Source organism: Mya arenaria, chromosome 5 (assembly GCF_026914265.1).
Source record: "Mya arenaria isolate MELC-2E11 chromosome 5, ASM2691426v1".
Classification (NCBI taxonomy): domain Eukaryota; kingdom Metazoa; phylum Mollusca; class Bivalvia; order Myida; family Myidae; genus Mya; species Mya arenaria.
In genome coordinates this window covers 76726718-76746244 of record NC_069126.1, presented here as the reverse complement: position 1 = coordinate 76746244, position 19527 = coordinate 76726718, and the positions used below count along the sequence as shown (strand labels likewise).

The following is a 19527-nucleotide window of genomic DNA, read 5'->3' as shown; positions in this document are numbered from 1 at the left end:
CACATTTCTAGGAAAATATGTTAAAGCAAAACGGCTTTAAGTGTTATGAAAAGTAAAAAACAGATCTAATTACTTATACGGTACTTGTTGATCGCCGGATATTTCCTAAAATCTTAAAAATACCGCTTATCAAACACGGATGTTGGTCTAGTTAAATTTAGCCATTATGAACAGAAGTTGCGTTTTGATGATACATTAAGTAATATGTCTATGGTACAAATTGACGAAATGATAATTATACGCGGTAATGTAATGTCGCGAGCCGTAATGGTGTGTTTTAAATACTTGCTACGTTCTTCTTAAGGTCAATGACAGATACGTTTTGCATCAACAAGACAACCGCGTTATACTCAAACATGAGTCGAGAAGGATTATTATCTGTTCTACTGATATTATCATTTACAGGTAACGTCTTTATATTTATTGAATATACAAGTAATAAGTATTCATAAATTTACACATGCCGTTCTAAACGCAATATCTGTGTTATGTTGCTGCACAAGGCGTGGTTGTAAACATGCATTTTGTACAGAAATGTGCCCCCGGGAAAACGGAATCAAGCTCTTTAGTGAGTATAGATATCTACAACTATGTCATATCTCTAGGACTTAGTAGCATTAAAGATAATAATTCTGAATTTATAAAAAAAAAGTTGGAATCATTGCTGAAATATTAAAACTAAAATATAAATTCAACTAGTGTATGGTAAAACTAACAGTAGTTTATTTATGAACTTAATTCTGAACCAATGAGGCGTGTGAAGAACGCTGTGGCTATTTTGTAGAACGAAATAGCTTATAGTGTTTTGATTTTATGCTTTTTAATATAATAAACGAGACAGTTTGGGTGATAAAACTGTATAATAATGAGCATTATTTAATTGTGTGTGATGGACTTTAAGACAGGGTCCGTAATGAACTTGTACTTGTAGGTGTAAACTTTTATGCCACGCGTGTTATGATGATGTCCTAGATGTGTACATGAGTATGTACATTTCGTCGCGTCCTTGTTACCCATATTAAATCCATTGCTCTTTACGTTCATAAACTCATGTTAGCTATAGATAACACTTAAGTTTGTTAACCAAGAGACACAACTCTTATTTAGTTACATACATATGCAGTTTGTTATATTTGATTTGCATTGTAACATGGATGGTTGGAGGCCTTTTATTGAATAAACTTTCGTTCGTTCGTTCGTTCGTGTTATACTCAAAACGACAATACATGTATTTACATGTATATATATTTATGTATAATTATTAAACCGGTTAATTATAACCGATGTCAAACTTTTAAATTTCAAAATTATGTTAAACCTCTTTCTCTATATCCGAAGGTTTGGTTTCCGGCTTGAAATGTTTCGTCTGTGACAGCATTAAAGATGTGAAATGCCGGGATCCATTCGACAACCAGACGTTCCCACTCGTCGATGGCTGCGCCCACTGCTCAAGACTCACATACACCAAGGGAGTTAGTAAAGGTTAACACACTTTGTATTGTTGTTTTCCACAGACCTTACTTACGGTTCTGACACTGACCTATCGAAATCTGTATTGTAAATTACCTGGATGTCAAAAAACAACAACACTATTTATAGTTCAACTGATAAATAACATTTCCGCGCTGTGATAAAGTAATAGGCTGTGTTGAACGGAACACTGTCGGTATCAAAGTTGAAAAAGAAAAAAAAAATCAATATTGAACATTTAATAAATGATACACAAAGTGGCTGACAAATATGTCGTTTTAATGATGTATTTAAAAACGGTATGATTGGCAAAACAGGTCAAAAGCGTTAATCCAACTGACGTCGCACAAAAGAGTTTTTTTCTAAAGTCGACCGCCCTACCTGCTGAGCTAATTCGCCTTGTGAGCAGACCAGTGAATAAATTGGTTTGTTTTTAAAATTATTCATCCGGGACAGTTTTGAAATCCTAGCGACATATCGGCTTATTTAAGACCATCCCTGTTTACGAGTAATCGTAAGCAGGCCTCTGATTGGCTTACGGGCAGGTCATCAGAACTTGATCAAATTCTTCGGCTGAAACTCAGATGACAGAGAGTATATTCGGAAACGATTTTAATCATATTGAACATTTGCCGAACGATAGTTCGTTGGTGACATAATCGTTAAAATGTAAATGAATAAGTTTAAAACGAAAAATTATGTATAGATGGCCTCGGCCTTTAATTGGTATGATCTATAACCAGCCAGCTCCATTATCTTATTCATCTTACAGAAGTACGTCGGGACTGTTTCGAAGGCTCAATGGGGAGCGACATGTGTATGCCAACAACCATCACGAATGGCAAGGACGCCCGTCAGTGCTTCTGCTCACAGGTGGACGGGTGTAACGGCCTCCCGGAGCCGTCGCATCCCACGCCTACAAGCACAACAACAACAACCAAGCCCAAGGGTGGCACTGAGGGTATTGTCGTTTGTTCCGGTTTGCTGGCTTCCTTGTTGATTTTCCACGTACTTTAGATTGAAACACAGCTGGATACTACTGTTTGATTTACTTAGAATGTTATACGCTTTGAAGCGGGCGTGCAAAGTTTTACAATGGAGCTACTCCTGGTTGACCTTTTCATGATATCTCTTGATATGCAAACAGTTTTAAAAGCAAAATGGTTACAACCTTGCGCGTTTGTGCTTGAAAGCTGCATTCTGATTGGATGAAACCATAAGACCGTTCTTTATTTGGCGAATATGTATCTGTGTATTATTATTTCGCTTATTTATTAAATGATCATCCTTAAAAATCTTAATAGTCGTAAGAGCTAAAAAAAGGTGAGATATATACAAAAGATGCACCCATGTGGTATATAAATACTTTTTGTATTATAATGTCACATAATATCTGAACTGTAACGTCAAGACAACGGACATCTGAACTCTCTTGAATAATTAATTAATGGATAAAATTAAAGATGGCGTCCAAAATGGTCGCCATTTCAGGAACTCATCATTGTGGAATTTGATTTATCTACTTTAATTCATTACTTTGTTTATTTTTCTTCAATTTATTTGCAACTCAGTTATGTTCAAATGATCAATGCATTACTAACTATGATTTTTTGTTTGTGTTGTTGTATAAGTTTTTCTGGAATTTTATTTTAGATTCAGAGTTATTGTCAACTGGGTCACATAGGTTTAAGTTTAAATGATCTGAGAACTAATTTAAGGTTTAATTCAAATACATATGTGCGAAGATGTTTCAACAAACAATTGATATTAATGAGACAGTTTTAAAATAATATGTTTACATTGGTGAAATCTCAATGATATTTTTAAGGTCAAAGGTTTAAGAATGTCATTCTTTATATCATATTTGTTTAGCCTAATTATAAACTAATAATAGTCATATAAGTCATTTTCCATGTCGGAAAATAGCTCAATGAGCTAATGTTTCTTGTAATCATATACCCGACTTAAATAAAGATTTTATGTATCATTGTATAAGTCCGGCATATGGGGTATTTTAGCCCAACTTTGCAGGGCGGTGATTGTTTTTAATCAAGATGGCGACCAAGATGGTCAGCAAATTCTAATAATCAGTTTACTTAAATTCGTGTGTTTATGCTTTGATTATTGTGCAAAACTATATTTTTATGATTTCTAAATAAAAACAAATAAATTACAATGAAATTCTAATGATACTTCTACCATATATATCAGCCATCATTGTGTCAGAAATGGCCGCCAAAAAACAGCAAAACTGACATTATAGATAGGTCTACAAGTACTATAATTTGTTATTGGTCCCTGCGAAAGTCAATAATAAAGTTAGAGGGTGTCGCAATATATTAGTCTTCATATTAGCACTGTTTTATTAGATGATCAACGCCTTCTCTATGGCGTGATCTACTGCAACAATTATCTACCAAACAATACACAACACGTTAGAACAACATGACTGGGCGGTTTACCACGGCATTTGCATAACAGTTACGTATCGTACGAACTTTAGTCCCGTTTTTGCATGATTCGATACGATATTTAAAACTGTGGCAGCTCTCCGATTCGGAATTTATCGAAGAAGCAACAGGTACGAGTGTAGCGCGTTTGGAAGGCTGTGCAGGCAGCGTTATCGACCCTAAAGTAGCCGTAGTTGATATTGCATTGTTGGGTCTATTCAAAATAAGTGTCGTTGTAGATGAAAATGGAGTCGCATCTGAACCGTAGAGCATATTCTGAAACCGTGCTTGATGCGTAGCATGCATACGTTACAAAATGCAGTTCATTCATTATATTATTCATACTGTATTGTAACAAAGAATCATAAAGACTACACATGTGTCAGTACGATGAATAGATTCAGATAAAAACCAGGTCAGGTTAATTTATCGTGCATATCTGAACTTATAATCTCGGTGTGTAATATAACGGGGTCATTGTCTTGGCCACATGAGTGCCGGGATTATCACGAATCATGCTCAGTCCTGATAGATCATGAAATACCAACAATGCTTTTAACTTCAAAAATAACTTCAGAAAGACCATGTAAATCGAGGCCAATCGAGGCAAAATCGGGACAGTGAGGGTCATTCTTTAATGGTAAACTGTGTCAATAGGACCGGAAGTACTCGTTAAATAGTTGGTGCTGTTTTGTGTTCTATTCAATACTGTAAAAATGTTTCTATCGTAAACAATATTCACACATAGTACAGCAATTTGCAGGAATGTTGCCATTGCCATTATAATAATTGAACTATTATATAACGACAATCTTTTGCGATGTATTCGGTCAAATCTGGTTTGTATTTTGAATGAATATTGATTCCGTGTATAAAGTTAATTATTGAGTCAACAAATTAATGATATATTTTCGAAATCACTTAATGCTTTAAATATATCAAATAGGAGTCTGAAAGTAGTTCTCATATCCTTCAAAACACGCCTATGTGAAGGTAAACTTTATTTTGTTTTATTTTGGCGTCAATCTTAAACGCCATTTTAAACTTTATATGGTCCACAAATCATTACGTTAATTTCTGACCAATTATCAAGCCAATGCAAAACTTTAAAAGAAATTGCTCAATTTGGGCGGCCATCTTGGATGCCATTTTCATGTTGTATAGTTCAAAGTGCTGGATGATTGTTTAAGTGTTTAAATGAACAATTTTTATTCAAAGCAAAACAATTTAGATAAGGTGTGACAAACCATTAAACACAAAAAGTTCATAAAGACCAGCAAACCTCTGGTTACTGTATATGCATAGCAACCTGGTGAGTTGTCCAATGCAGCCCTTTCTATGCTTCAGCATTTGGCTTTTATGCATATACACCCAGTACCCAAAACCTAACAAAGTGACCAAAAGATGCAGGACCATCATGTATATATGCACGGATTCCCAAAGCGTCATTCACTGCCGAACAAAAAACAAATCTACTCCATGAGGTGATCGTAAAAACGTTGCACTTTGCCAAACAATACGTTAATACAACCCCATTTTGTGCAGAGAATCATGAGTGTTGTCCTTCAGTTCAACATAGCCTATATGCAGCTCTTTGCAGCCTCATACAGTTTGGACGATGTGGTCTCCATCCGCCTCCCTGGATAATATGCGGCTTTGGAAGTTAGTATTGAAAAACTTCTGATCTCAATACATGCTAAATCCACATAAACTGTGTTTTGGTATTGTTGTTTTACACTAGGCACGTTAAAGACCCCCCCCCCATTTCTGTTGTGTTTTCTCTTCTTCATCACCCTAAAGAACCCTTGACAAATAAGAACCTGCCAGGAAATATCCTGCCCGACAAACATCGAAGTAGTTTTATTTAGATCAATCCAGTACGTGAGAATTCCTGAGGGGACACACGTCAAACACATAAAATGCCAATATCAGTAACTATATTAAAATGTAAGCCCATTCTGTGCAGGTGGTTTTCATAACAAACTCTTGTTTTTATCTAACTGTTATAGAATCTACGACGAACAAATAAGAATTTTAGTCAGAGTTACGTTTTGGGAGGCTATTATTTACCAATCATTTGGTAAATGTTGAGAGCGACAGTGGCTGCAATGGTTACAATACGTCGAATAGGGCGACAGACATGCTATTTTGAACTTCTCTTTATATTTCAATCCCTTTAATAAGATATTTTATCATAAACTATTCACGATCATTTCAATACATTTAGACAGTTCTGTTGAACTATTTCATTTAATGTAAAAACACTGCTTTTAACGATCATAACTATCGTATTTACATTAAATTGAAATATGCATTGAACTTTCTGTAATTCATAGTGTTTTGTGTCTTTGACAAATATATTAAGTATGTGCTTGTTCAAATGAAGATACGATTACGTACACTTACATTTGAATATGGCAGATACGGTTAATGTTTCCTCAATAATAATGTAATGTGACAGGGCGGAGTATTAAAAAAAATATGCTATTGTTTTTGGAATAATTATTTGAATAAAATAAAATACAAGTTTGATTTTGTACGGCTGTAGTTGAGATTTAATTGTTCTAATATAAGGTGTGTAAGATGTAACATGTAAATCAAAACCACTCCATGTTGTGTAAGATGTAACATGTGAATCAATACCACTCCATGTTGTGTGAGATGTAACATGTAAATCAATACCACTCCATGTTGTGTAAGATGTAACATGTAAATCAATACCACTCCATGTTGTGTAGGACGTAACATGTAAATCAATACCACTCCATGATGTGTATGACGTAACATGTCAATCAATACCACTCCATCTTGTGTAGGACGTAACATGTGCATCAATACCATTCCATGTTGTGTAGGACGTAACATGTAAACCAATACCACACCATGTTGTGTAGGACGTAACATGTCAATCAATACCACACCATGTTGTGTAGGACGTAACATGTCAATCAATACCACTCCATGATGTGTAGGACGTAACATGTCAATCAATACCACACCATGTTGTGTAGGACGTAACATGTCAATCAATACCACTCCATGATGTGTAGGACGTAACATGTCAATCAATATCACTCCATGATATGTAGGACGTACCATGTCAATCAAAACCACTCCATGTTGTGTAGGACGTAACATGTCAATCAATACCACTCTATGATGTGTAGGACGTAACATGTCAATCAATACCACTCCATGTTGTGTAGGACGTAACATGTAAATCAATACCACACCATGTTGTGTAAGACGTAACATGTAAATCAATACCACACCATGTTGTGTAAGACGTAAGATGTCAATCAATACAACAGTTGTGTAAGACGTAACATGTCAATCAATACCACTCCATGATTTGTGAGATGTAACATGTAAATCTATACCACTCCATGATTTGTGAGATGTAACATGTCAATCAATAACACTTCATGTTGTGTGAGATGTAACATGTCAATCAATACCACTCCATGTTGTGTGAGATGTAACATGTTAATCAATACCACTCCATGTTGTGTGAGGTGTAACATGTAAATCAATTCCACTCCATGTTGTGTGAGATGTAACATGTCAATCAATACCCCTCCATGTTGTGTAAGATGTAACATGTCAGTCAATACCACTCCATGTTGTGTAAGATGTAACATGTCAGTCAATACCACTCCATGTTGTGTAAGATGTTACATGTCAGTCAATACCACTCCATGTTGTGTAAGATGTAACATGTCAATCAATACCACTCCATGTTGTGTGAGATGTAACATGTAAATCAATACCCCTCCATGTTGTGTAAGATGTAACATCTCAATCAATACCCCTCCATGTTGTGTAAGATGTAACATCTCAATCAATACCACTCCATGTTGTGTGAGATGTAACATGTTAATCAATACCACTCCATGTTGTGTGAGATGTAACATGTTAATCAATACCACTCCATGTTGTGTAAGATGTAACATGTCAATCAATACCACTCCATGTTGTGTGATATGTAACATGTCAATCAATACCACTCCATGTTGTGTGAGATGTAACATGTTAATCAATACCACACCATGTTGTGTAAGACGTAACATGTAAATCAATACCACTCCATGTTGTGTGAGATGTAACATGTCAATCAATACCACTCCATGTTGTGTAAGATGTAACATGTCAATCAATACCACTCCATGTTGTGTGAAATGTAACATGTTAATCAATAACACTCCATGTTGTGTAAGATGTAACATGTCAATCAATACCACTCCATGTTGTGTGAGATGTAACATGTCAATCAATACCACTCCATGTTGTGTGAGATGTAACATGTTAATCAATACCACACCATGCTGTGTAAGACGTAACATGTAAATCAATACCACTCCATGATGTGTAAGATGTAACATGTAAATATATACCACTCCATGATTTGTGAGATGTAACATGTTAATCAATACCACTCCATGTTGTGTAAGATGTAACATGTCAATCAATACCACTCCATGCTGTGTAAGATGTAACATGTCAATCAATACCACTCCATGTTGTGTAAGATGTAACATGTCAATCAATACCACTCCATGTTGTGTAAGATGTAACATGTGAATCAATACCACTCCATGTTGTGTAAGATGTAACATGTCAATCAATACCACTCCATGTTGTGGAGATGTAACATGTCAATCAAAACCACTCCATGATGTGTGAGATGTAACATGTAACTCAATACCACTCCATGTTGTGTGAGATGTAACATGCCAATCAATACCACTCCATGTTGTGTAAGATGTAACATGTCAATCAATACCACTCCATGTTGTGTAAGATGTAACATGTAAATCAAAACCACTCCATGATGTGTGAGATGTAACATGTAAATCAAAACCACTCCATGATGTGTGAGATGTAACATGCCAATCAATACCACACCATGTTGTGTAAGATGTAACATGTAAATCAATACCACACCATGTTGTGTGAGATGTAACATGTCAATCAATACCACTCCATGATGTGTAAGATGTAACATGTCAATCAATACCACTCCATGTTGTGTGAGTGTCAATCAATACCACACCATGTTGTGTGAGATGTAACATGTAAATCAATACCCCTCCATGATGTGTTAGATGTAACATGGGAATCAATACCACTCCATGTTGTGTAAGATGTAACATGTAAAACAAAACCACTTCATGATGTGTGAGATGTAACATGTAAATCAATACCTTACCATGTTATGTGAGATGTAACATGTCAATCAATACCACTCCATGATGTGTAAGATGTAACATGTCAATCAATACCACTCCATGTTGTGTGAGTGTCAATCAATACCACACCATGTTGTGTGAGATCAATACCACACCATGTTGTGTGAGATGTAACATGTAAATCAATACCCCTCCATGATGTGTTAGATGTAACATGTTAATCAATACCACTCCATGTTGTGTAAGATGTAACATGTCAATCAATACCACTCCATGCTGTGTAAGATGTAACATGTCAATCAATACCACTCCATGTTGTGTAAGATGTAACATGTAAATCAATACCACTCCATGTTGTGTAAGATGTAACATGTAAATCAATACCACACCATGTTGTGTTAGATGTAACATGTAAATCAATACCACACCATGTTGTGTAAGATGTAACATGTAAATCAATACCACACCATGTTGTGTAAGATGTAACATGTGAATCAATACCACTCTATGTTTTGTGAGATGTAACATGTGAATCAATACCACACCATGTTGTGTGAGATGTAACATGTAAATCACTACCACTCCATGTTGTGTGAGATGTAACATGTGAATCAATACCACTCCATGTTGTATAAGATGTAACATGCAAATCAATACCACACCATGTTGTGTGAGATGAAACATGTAAATCAATACCACTCCATGATGTGTAAGATGTAACATGGGATTCAATACCACTCCATGTTGTGTAAGATGTAAGATGTAAATCAATACCACTCCATGTTGTGTAAGATGTAACATGTAAATCAATACCACTCCATGTTGTGTGAGATGTAACATGTAAATCAATACCACTCCATGATGTGTAAGATGTAACATGTGAATCAATACCACTCCATGTTGTGTGAGATGTAACATGTAAATCAATACCACTCCATGTTGGGTAAGATGTAACATGCCAATTAATACCACTCCATGATGTGTGAGTTGTAACATGTAAATCAATACCACTCCATGTTGTGTAAGATGTAACATGTAAATTAATACCACTCCATGATGTGTGAGATGTAACATGTCAATCAATTCCAATCCATGTTGTATGAGATGTAACATGTAAATCAATACCACTTCATGTTGTGTAAGATGTTACATGCCAATCAATACCACTCCATGATGTGTGAGTTGTAACGTGTAAATCAATACCACCCTATTAAGTGAAAGATGTAACATGTAAATCAATAGCACACCATGTTGTGTAAGACGTTACATGTAAATCAATACCACACCATGTTGTGTAAGATGTAAATGTAAATCAATACCACTCCATGTTGTGTAGGACGTAACATGTCAATCAAAACCAACCCATGATGTGTAGGACGTAACATGTCAATCAAAACCACTCCATGATGTGTAGGACGTAACATGTCAATCAATACCACTCCATGTTGTGTAGGACGTAACATGTCAATCAATACCACTCCATATTGTGAAGGACGTAACATGTCTATCAAAACCACTCTATGATGTGTAGTACGTAACATGTCAATCAATACCACACCATGTTGTGTAAGACGTTACATGTAAATCAATACCACTCCATGTTGTGTAGGACGTTACATGTAAATCAATACCACACCATGTTGTGTATGACGTTACATGTAAATCAATACCACACCATGTTGTGTAGGACGTTACATGTAAATCAATACCACACCATGTTGTGTAGGACGTTACATGTAAATCAATACCACACCATGTTGTGTATGACGTTACATGTAAATCAATACCACACCATGTTGTGTAGGACGTTACATGTCAATCAATACCACACCATGTTGTGTAAGACGTTACATATAAATCAATACCACATCATGTTGTATAGGACGTTAAATGTAAATCAATACCACACCATGTTGTGTAGGACGTTACATGTAAATCAATACCACACCATGTTTTGTAGGACGTTACATGTAAATCAATACCACACCATGTTGTGTAGGACGTTACATGTAAATCAATACCACTCCATGTTGAGAACAAATGTAACTTGTAAATCAATACCCCTTCAAGTTGTGTAAGGTGTTACATGTAAATAATGCCATTTCATATAGGATGTTTCATGTAAATCAATACCCCTCCATGTTGTGTAAGATGTAACATGTGAATCAATACCACTCCATGCTGTGTAATGTGTAACATGTAAATCAATACCACTCCATGTTGTGTAAGATGTAACATGTAAATCAATACCACTCCATGTTGTGTAAGATGTAACATGTAAATCAATACCACTCCATGTTGTGTGAGATGTAACATGAGAATCAATACCACTCCATGTTGTGTAAGATGTAACATGAGAATCAATACCACTCCATGTTGTGTAAGGTGTAACATGTAAATCAATTCTACACCATGTTGTGTAAGACGTTACATGAGAATCAATACCACTCCATGTTGTGTGAGATATGTAAATCAATACAACACCATGTTGTGTAAGACGTAACATGTAAATCAATACCACTCCATGTTGTGTAAGATGTAACATGTAAATCAATACCACTCCATGTTGTGTAAGATGTAACATGTAAATCAATACCACTCCATGTTGTGTAAGATGTAACATGTAAATCAATACCACTCCATGTTGTGTAAGGTGTAACATGTAAATCAATACCACTCCATGTTGTGTAAGATGTTACATGAGAATCAATACCACTCCATGTTGTGTGAGATGTAACATGAGAATCAATACCACTCCATGTTGTGTGAGGTGTAACATGTAAATCAATACCACACCATGTTGTGTGAGGTGTAACATGGGAATCAATACCAGTCCATGTTGTGTAAGATGTAACATGGCAGTCAATACCACTCCATGTTGTGTAAGGTGTGACATGTCAGTCAATACCACTCCATGTTGTGTGAGATGTAACATGTGAATCAATACCACTCCATGTTGTGTGAGATGTAACATGTGAATCAATACCACTCCATGTTGTGTGAGATGTAACATGTGAATCAATACCACTCCATGTTGTGTGAGATGTAACATGTAAATCAATACAGCTCCATGTTGTGTGAGATGTAACGTGTAAATCAATACCCCTCCATGTTGTGTAAGATGTAACATGTCAGTCAATACCACTCCATGTTGTGTGAGATGTAACATGTGAATCAATACCACTCCATGTTGTGTGAGATGTAACATGTAAATCAATACCACTCCATGTTGTGTAAGATGTAACATGTAAATCAATACCACTCCATGTTGTGTGAGATGTAACATGTGAATCAATACCACTCCATGTTGTGTAAGATGTAACATGTGAATCAATACCACTCCATGTTGTGTGAGATGTGACATGTAAATCAATACCACTCCATGTTGTGTGAGATGTAACATGTACATCAATACCACTCCATGTTGTGTGAGATGTAACATGTAAATCAATACCCCTCCGTGTTGTGTAAGATGAAACATGTAAATCAAAACCACTCCGTGATGTGTAAGATGTAACATGTAAATCAAAACCACTCTATGTTGTGTGAGATGTAACATGTAAATCAATACCACTCCATGTTGTGTAAGATGTAACATGTAAATCAATACCACTCCATGTTGTGTAAGATGAAACATGTAAATCAATACCACTCCATGTTGTGTAAGATGTAACATGTAAATCAAAACCACTCCATGTTGTGTAAGATGTAACATGTAAATCAAAACCACTCCATGTTGTGTGAGATGTAACATGTCAGTCAATACCACTCCATGTTGTGTGAGATGTAACATGTAAATCAATACCACTCCATGTTGTGTAAGATGTAACATGTAAATCAATACCACTCCATGTTGTGTAAAATGTAACATGTAAATCAATACCACTCTATGTTGTGTAAGATGTAACATGTAAATCAATACCCCTCCATGTTGTGTAAGATGAAACATGTAAATCAAAACCACTCCATGTTGTGTGAGATGTAACATGTAAATCAATACCCCTCCATGTTGTGTAAGATGTAACATGTAAATCAAAACCACTCCATGTTGTGTGAGATGTAACATGTAAATCAATACCCCTCCATGTTGTGTGAGATGTAACATGTAAATCAATACCACTCCATGTTGTGTGAGATGTAACATGTAAATCAATACCCCTCCATGTTGTGTAAGATGAAACATGTAAATCAAAACCACTCCGTGATGTGTAAGATGTAACATGTAAATCAAAACCACTCTATGTTGTGTAAGATGTAACATGTAAATCAAAACCACTCCATGTTGTGTGAGATGTAACATGTAAATCAATACCCCTCCATGTTGTGTAAGATGAAACATGTAAATCAAAACCACTCCATGTTGTGTAAGATGTAACATGTAAATCAAAACCACTCCATGTTGTGTGAGATGTAACATGTAAATCTATTCCACCCTATTAAGTGAAAGATGTCATGTAATGTTGTGTAAGGTTTAACAGGTAAGTTAATATCCTCCAAGTTCACGTATGCACAGATTAAGAAGAATATATATGTTTTAATTGTTTTTATTTTACAAGGAATTTCTAAATACGAAAATGTCATTTAACAATGTCATTTAATAGAAGTTTATCTGAAAACTTGATGTTTCAGTTTGACAATAGGTAAAGAAACTCAACTTAAATGAGCATATATATCATGGCATAGGATACATTGTACTATTGAGATTATTACTCTTATTGTTTACAAAAGGTACAAAATCTTCTATTCGGATAAAAAGAGATAAATGTGAATAAAAAATCCTGCGTTCAAATGGTAATATTTGTCAAAAATGAACATCATTAGTTGAGTGATGATAAACAACATATCACCGACACTATATCACTGCTGTCATTAACTGGTTTAATGAATTAAACGCTGCTAGGCAAGGTCGTGTATCGGTAGTTAACGTATACGCAAATAAAATATGTGTTACGTTCCGCTTAAGAACAAGCACAAATACTTTTACATAGAAAGACAACAGCGTTAAAATAATTCAATGAAATTCTCCAATCTGAATTCAGTCATGTGTGGAATAGGATTTATATATGTTGTACTTATGTTATCAATAACAGGTAAATATTTTATATTCTTTATATTTTATATTCTTTAAATTAAAAAAAAATCATCATTATACACAACATTCTAAACTTGGTAACTGTTGTTGTTTTAAACATGTCTGTGCTTGTTGAGCAATGTGAGGTATTTATGATGTATTTTGTACAGAAATGCCTCCAGCGAATCGTAACGCATATTTGAAGACCGATGAGATGATGGTAGTTTTCAAATTTTCGCCTACAAGTTTACATTTAACGCTTAGTCGATGTGTTTATTTGGACTGATGAAACACTTTCAATTTTATGATTTTTTTAAGTATTTGTTTTTATCTATAAAGTTCGAGCTTGGTTCGAGTCGAACCTACGACGTCCATTCTATGACGAAATGTTTGTTGCTTTTAGTAAGCCGACGCGCTCGCGACTACGCTATCTAAGGAATATGTGAACGCTATACAAACGTTTGCTTTTATATGTTTCACGCCATTGTCTCGGACGCTTGCAGTGACACAGGGTCCGTATTCACTATCGTCCCGAATCTGAGATTTAGACTCAGGTTTAACGCACTGAATCCTTAAATGTTTCAAATTATCTATTGTGTAACTAATTTTGACAAAGGATGTGTGCGTGATTGTAAAACATATTAGTTTGTGACAGAACAATTTTTTTTTTCTTTTTTGCTCTTTGTAAAAAAATACGAACAAATTAAGATCTTGCTTTTCTTATTCTGAGTCTGAAACTTTGACTGAAGACATTAGTGAACATGGACCCAGAACATGGACTACAACTCAATTCCTGTCCGTCCACAAATTATTGCATTCCCTTAACATGAGTATTTAAACGTTCTACAGGAATAAAAGCCTCGTTCGGGTTGCGCAATCACCTCGTGCTCTTTGTTTTAACTAGAACGTTAATAATATGACAATGTTAATAATTAGCAAAGACGGCAACTTTATAGCAACAGTAATTTTATATGTTGGACAATGATTGTACCAATGTGTATACTCTTCTATGTATTAGATTGTATTTCGAAAGGTACAAGGGCATCCAAAGTACTTGATGTGGATCCCCGCGGCATGGTGTTTCATGAAATTAGTGCCGAAGAACTCCAGAAAAGACAAATCGAAGAGTTTGCTGACGCTCTCGGCTACGGTTATATAGGTGAGGAAGACATCAAGGAGGCTCAAGTTTGCATTGAACATGACCAGGAAATAGGCAGTATATCGCGTGATAATCCTGCTGGTGGATCAGTCCGCTACACATTAGACGATGGCAAAGATGAACATGAAGCTGACAAAGGACATAACCATGGCTAAGTGTATGTAAGTTTCTAATTTATGCTAGTAGTTTATGCTTTGTCTAAGTAGCGTACGAAGATTTGAAACCTGACATGAATTACAAACAGCACGTGAAGTTTGGGAGCTTCGTGTTGCTGCACCGAGTAAGTGAGATTCGAGTTATGGCCCTTGAGTATGCAATTTTGTGTTCGGGGATCTCTAAAGGAATATGAGCTAGCGATCAATAATTTTACATGAATGTTTACCCGCATGTCAAATAGGGTCTTATAGGGGCTGTGTGTTGCTTCGCTCAATAAGTGCTGAGTTATGGGCCTTGGTTAGCAGTGTTAGTCTGCATGTGAAGTTGTGAGTACCTGGGATTAAGGTCGAGGTCATTTTAACTTTAAAGAAATCGGTTCAATGACTTGGTATAACGCATTTTCGTTCTAACATTTTACATTATAAAATTCAGCAAACAATATCTTTCCAAATGAAATCAAACTTATATGGGACTACCTGTCATGGACAGTGTACATTGTCGTCAATCGCGTGACATATGTATATTAAATACATAAAGTCAAATTAATCACGCTGTACCGTTGCATCCTGTTTTGTACCATTATTACTGTTTACGACCGTTCCTTGAAATCTGAGCGTATATGTTCACAGGTGGTTAACTGTTTGAAGGATCTGAAAAAAACACTACATAAACTGATTTTACTACCTTTGTCAAACTCTTAAGATTTCAAAAGAAAATTAAATATGCCCTTCTATTCCCGAAAATTTGATAGTCGACCTGAACGCATATATACAAGAAACAAGGCACAATAATCTTCATTTAAAATCGGGTATATGATAACAAGAAACATTAACTCAATTAGTCCATGTGCGGATCATCCTTCTAAATTCCAGGTAGTTTTGGGAGCACCTGACTCCCTTTCGGAGGCTTTTCCATACCTGACGACTCAAATCGGAAAGAGTTCTTCCCATTTTCAATTGTTCTTACTGATGGCACATCTACACAGTATTCAAATCTGAGATTTAAAAAAAACATGTCTTAAATGCTACAATGTTTTGAACATATTCTGGTGAGATACCGTACAGACATTTGTTTGTTTTAATAGCGATGTATTTTACCCTGCTCAGATGTAATGTTTGCAATTGAACTCTATCAAGATGGTTTTTATAAATTGAGGTATAATCATTATAAACAAGCTTTGTTTTGAATATTTTCTATTTTTTTCTGTGTTGGTCTTGCTTACAAAAATGCCAAACAGCTGGGCATGAATTGAAATTCGACCTGATAAAAGCTTAACAAATAATAAGCTTGGTATTGATTGTCAAAAATGAGCTTACCAGTAGTAATTTTTGAAGGCTGTTCAGTTGTTAGGTAGTTTTTCGCACATTTTAGCACCAAAATATAATGAACTTTCTACCTCAATGCCTAAAAGTTTAATTGCTCTTCACAAACAATATTTTGAATAAGTATATTGAATTGGTTTATTTCTTTAGCAGTCTTGGGACCAACTGAAATTGCTTGAATTCTGTCCTGGTAAGCCTGCATTTGATTGGATGTAAACCAGTTTATCAAAATGTTACTGTATGTGAAATGGTGGGATCCAATTGACAACCACATGTTTCCGCTCCCACTGCGCTAGACTAAGAGGGATAATAAAGTACACTCAGTTTTATATCGCTGTTTTGGAGTTTTATCCCTTGATTTAATGACGCGGGAAAAGGTACATGCTCCGAAAAAGTATCGTGAAGATATTAAAAGAACTTTCGTGACCATGAAACCAGCGTCACGCATTAAATATAACGTTTTACCGCCTAAATCAAATAAGCAATGTCGTAACAGATCAACTCATATTTCAAAACTTGATAAGATGGTGCCATATTTAATTATATGCTGAAACTGGAGATATATAAAGTGTTGCATAGATTGATCAATGTATGTATGTAATAATCAGACAGTCTGCTTCATTTTCTTACAGAAGTATGTCGTGACTGCTTCATAGGCTCGATGGGGAGCGACAGGTGTTTACGAACGACCAACACGGATGACAAAGACACCCGCAAGTGCTTCTGCTCACAGATGGACTGATGTTACGGCCTGCCGGACCCGCTGCGTCCCACGCCATCAACAACCGGGGCTGATAATTTGCGCAGAGCGTATTGCGGATGTTTTTTCGAGCTGCTGGCTACTGTTCTGATGATCCACTGGATTTAACTAGAAACTTAAAATTTGTGTTTCCGCTTCCACTACCTTAAAAAGGGACGCCGTGTCTGGATATCGTTTTATCTCCTCTTTATATCGTTTTCAACCTGAAAACCGTCACCTGTTTGTCTGGGTACATTGACGCACCTTTACCGTGTAAGAAGCTACATAATTTGCATCCCCCCCCCCCAAAAAAAAAAAAATAAATAAATAAATAAGAGTAAAAAGCTGTCAATACAAAAGATGTAGGGTCGGAAACAAACAGATAGGGTAGATCGGAAAACCCGAAACAAACATCTCATTTCGTTGCGCCTTTTATGCACTTGATTAATCTGTTTTTCCTTACATGTGCACACCATTAGGCCCTTTGTTCAGAACTTTGTTAAAGTTAACAACGTTATTAACAGCATCGTTGTTAACTTTAAAAAGTGGACTATTCACGATATGCTCATACATTTAAATAAAACAGGTACAGCTGAAATAGTTGTCTCAAAATGTGCACATACATGTTCTACAGAAATAAATACTTGAAAGTTAACAACGATGACGTAAACGACGTTGTTAACTTTAACAATGTTCTGAACAGTCGGCCCTATGTATCGCTTCGCGCAGCTTTGGTAATGGATTAATCATGCATTCTTTATGTCTATACTGTCGTTTTATAAGGCATGTTCAAACCATTGCTAGACAATCACGTGTCGAATAAAAAAACCTTTGAGCTATATGCCATAAACTTTATAGAATTAACCAATAGACTTTAAATTCAACAAAGCTACAATTCACCTCATACAAATCATAATAAAACCGAATCAACATGCATATCTGTTATATAAAACAACGCAGTAAGTAATTACAACGCACTGTTATTGTTGTAATTTATTTCTGCCTTGTCTCGATGGGCTCATTTCAATGTTTTCAATTGCCTTTAATCAATCATGCCGAGTTTACTCTACATCCGAGTATATGTACATGTATAACTTTTGTTTAAAACAAGATCTTGCGTTTCCGTGGTAATTGTAAATGAACTTTGTCGAACTGTTTTCTTTCCCATAATGTATTTTTATTTGACGTATTATTGCCAGGAATTAGAAAAAAAAACATTATATTGTTGTTGTTGATGTTTGTCTGTCTGTGTGCGATTCTGTATCTGTTTATCTGTGTGCGTCTCTGTATATGTTTGTCTATGTGCGTCTCAAAGTCTGTATTATTGTCTGTCTGTCTGTCCGTCCGTCCGTCCGTCCGTCCGTCCGCCCGCCCGCCCGTCCGTCCATCCGTCCGTCCGTCCGTCTGTCTGTCTGTGTATGTCATGTCTGTCTATGTGCGTGTCTGTCTGTGTCAGTCTGTCTGTCTGTCTGTCTGTGTGTGTATGTGTGTTTGTGTGCGCGTCTGTGTCTGTCTGTGTGTGTGTGCATCTCCTTATGTGTACGTGTCTGTGTATGTTTGTCCGTGTCTGTCTGTCTGAGTACGTGTCTGTTTGTGTGCCTCTGTCTATGTGCGTGTCTGTGTTCGTCTGTCTGTGTGCATCTCCTTATCTGTTTGTGTGTGTCTGTCTGTGTGCGTGTTTGTGTGTCTGTCTATGTGCATGTATGTGTTAGTCTGTCTATGTGCGTCTCCCTATCTGTTTGTGTGTGTTTGTCTAGATGTACGTCTGTGTGTGTGTGTCTGTCTGTGTGCGTCTCCCTATCTGTTTGTGTATGCCTGTCTGTGTACGTGTTTGTGTTTGTCTGTCTGTGTGCGTCTACCTATCTGTTTGTGTGTGTCTGTCTATGTGCGTGTTTGTGTTTGTCTGTCTGTGTGCGTCTCCCTATCTGTTTGTGTGTGCCTGTCTGTGTACGTGTCTGTGTATGTATGTCT

At 36.1% G+C, this 19527-nt stretch overlaps 1 protein-coding gene and 1 long non-coding RNA gene across 3 annotated transcripts; both read left to right on the top strand.

Annotated features, from left to right (window-relative positions):
• LOC128235281 (uncharacterized) lies at window positions 1-3640 on the top strand. Its single transcript, XM_052950093.1, has 4 exons — window positions 1-80; window positions 305-405; window positions 1339-1482; window positions 2243-3640. The coding sequence occupies exons 2-4, from the start codon at window positions 309-311 to the stop codon at window positions 2485-2487; spliced, it is 486 nt and encodes a 161-aa protein (XP_052806053.1). The 5' UTR covers window positions 1-80; window positions 305-308; the 3' UTR covers window positions 2488-3640.
• A 10423-nt stretch (window positions 3641-14063) lies between these two features.
• LOC128234947 (uncharacterized) lies at window positions 14064-19381 on the top strand. Of its 2 annotated transcripts, none has more exons than XR_008261075.1 (3): window positions 14064-14199; window positions 15214-15496; window positions 17450-19381. It is a non-coding gene; the product is annotated as an uncharacterized LOC128234947 (long non-coding RNA). The 2 variants fall into 2 exon arrangements; XR_008261074.1 differs by having other exon boundaries at window positions 15214-15500.
• Window positions 19382-19527: the final 146 nt, after the last annotated feature.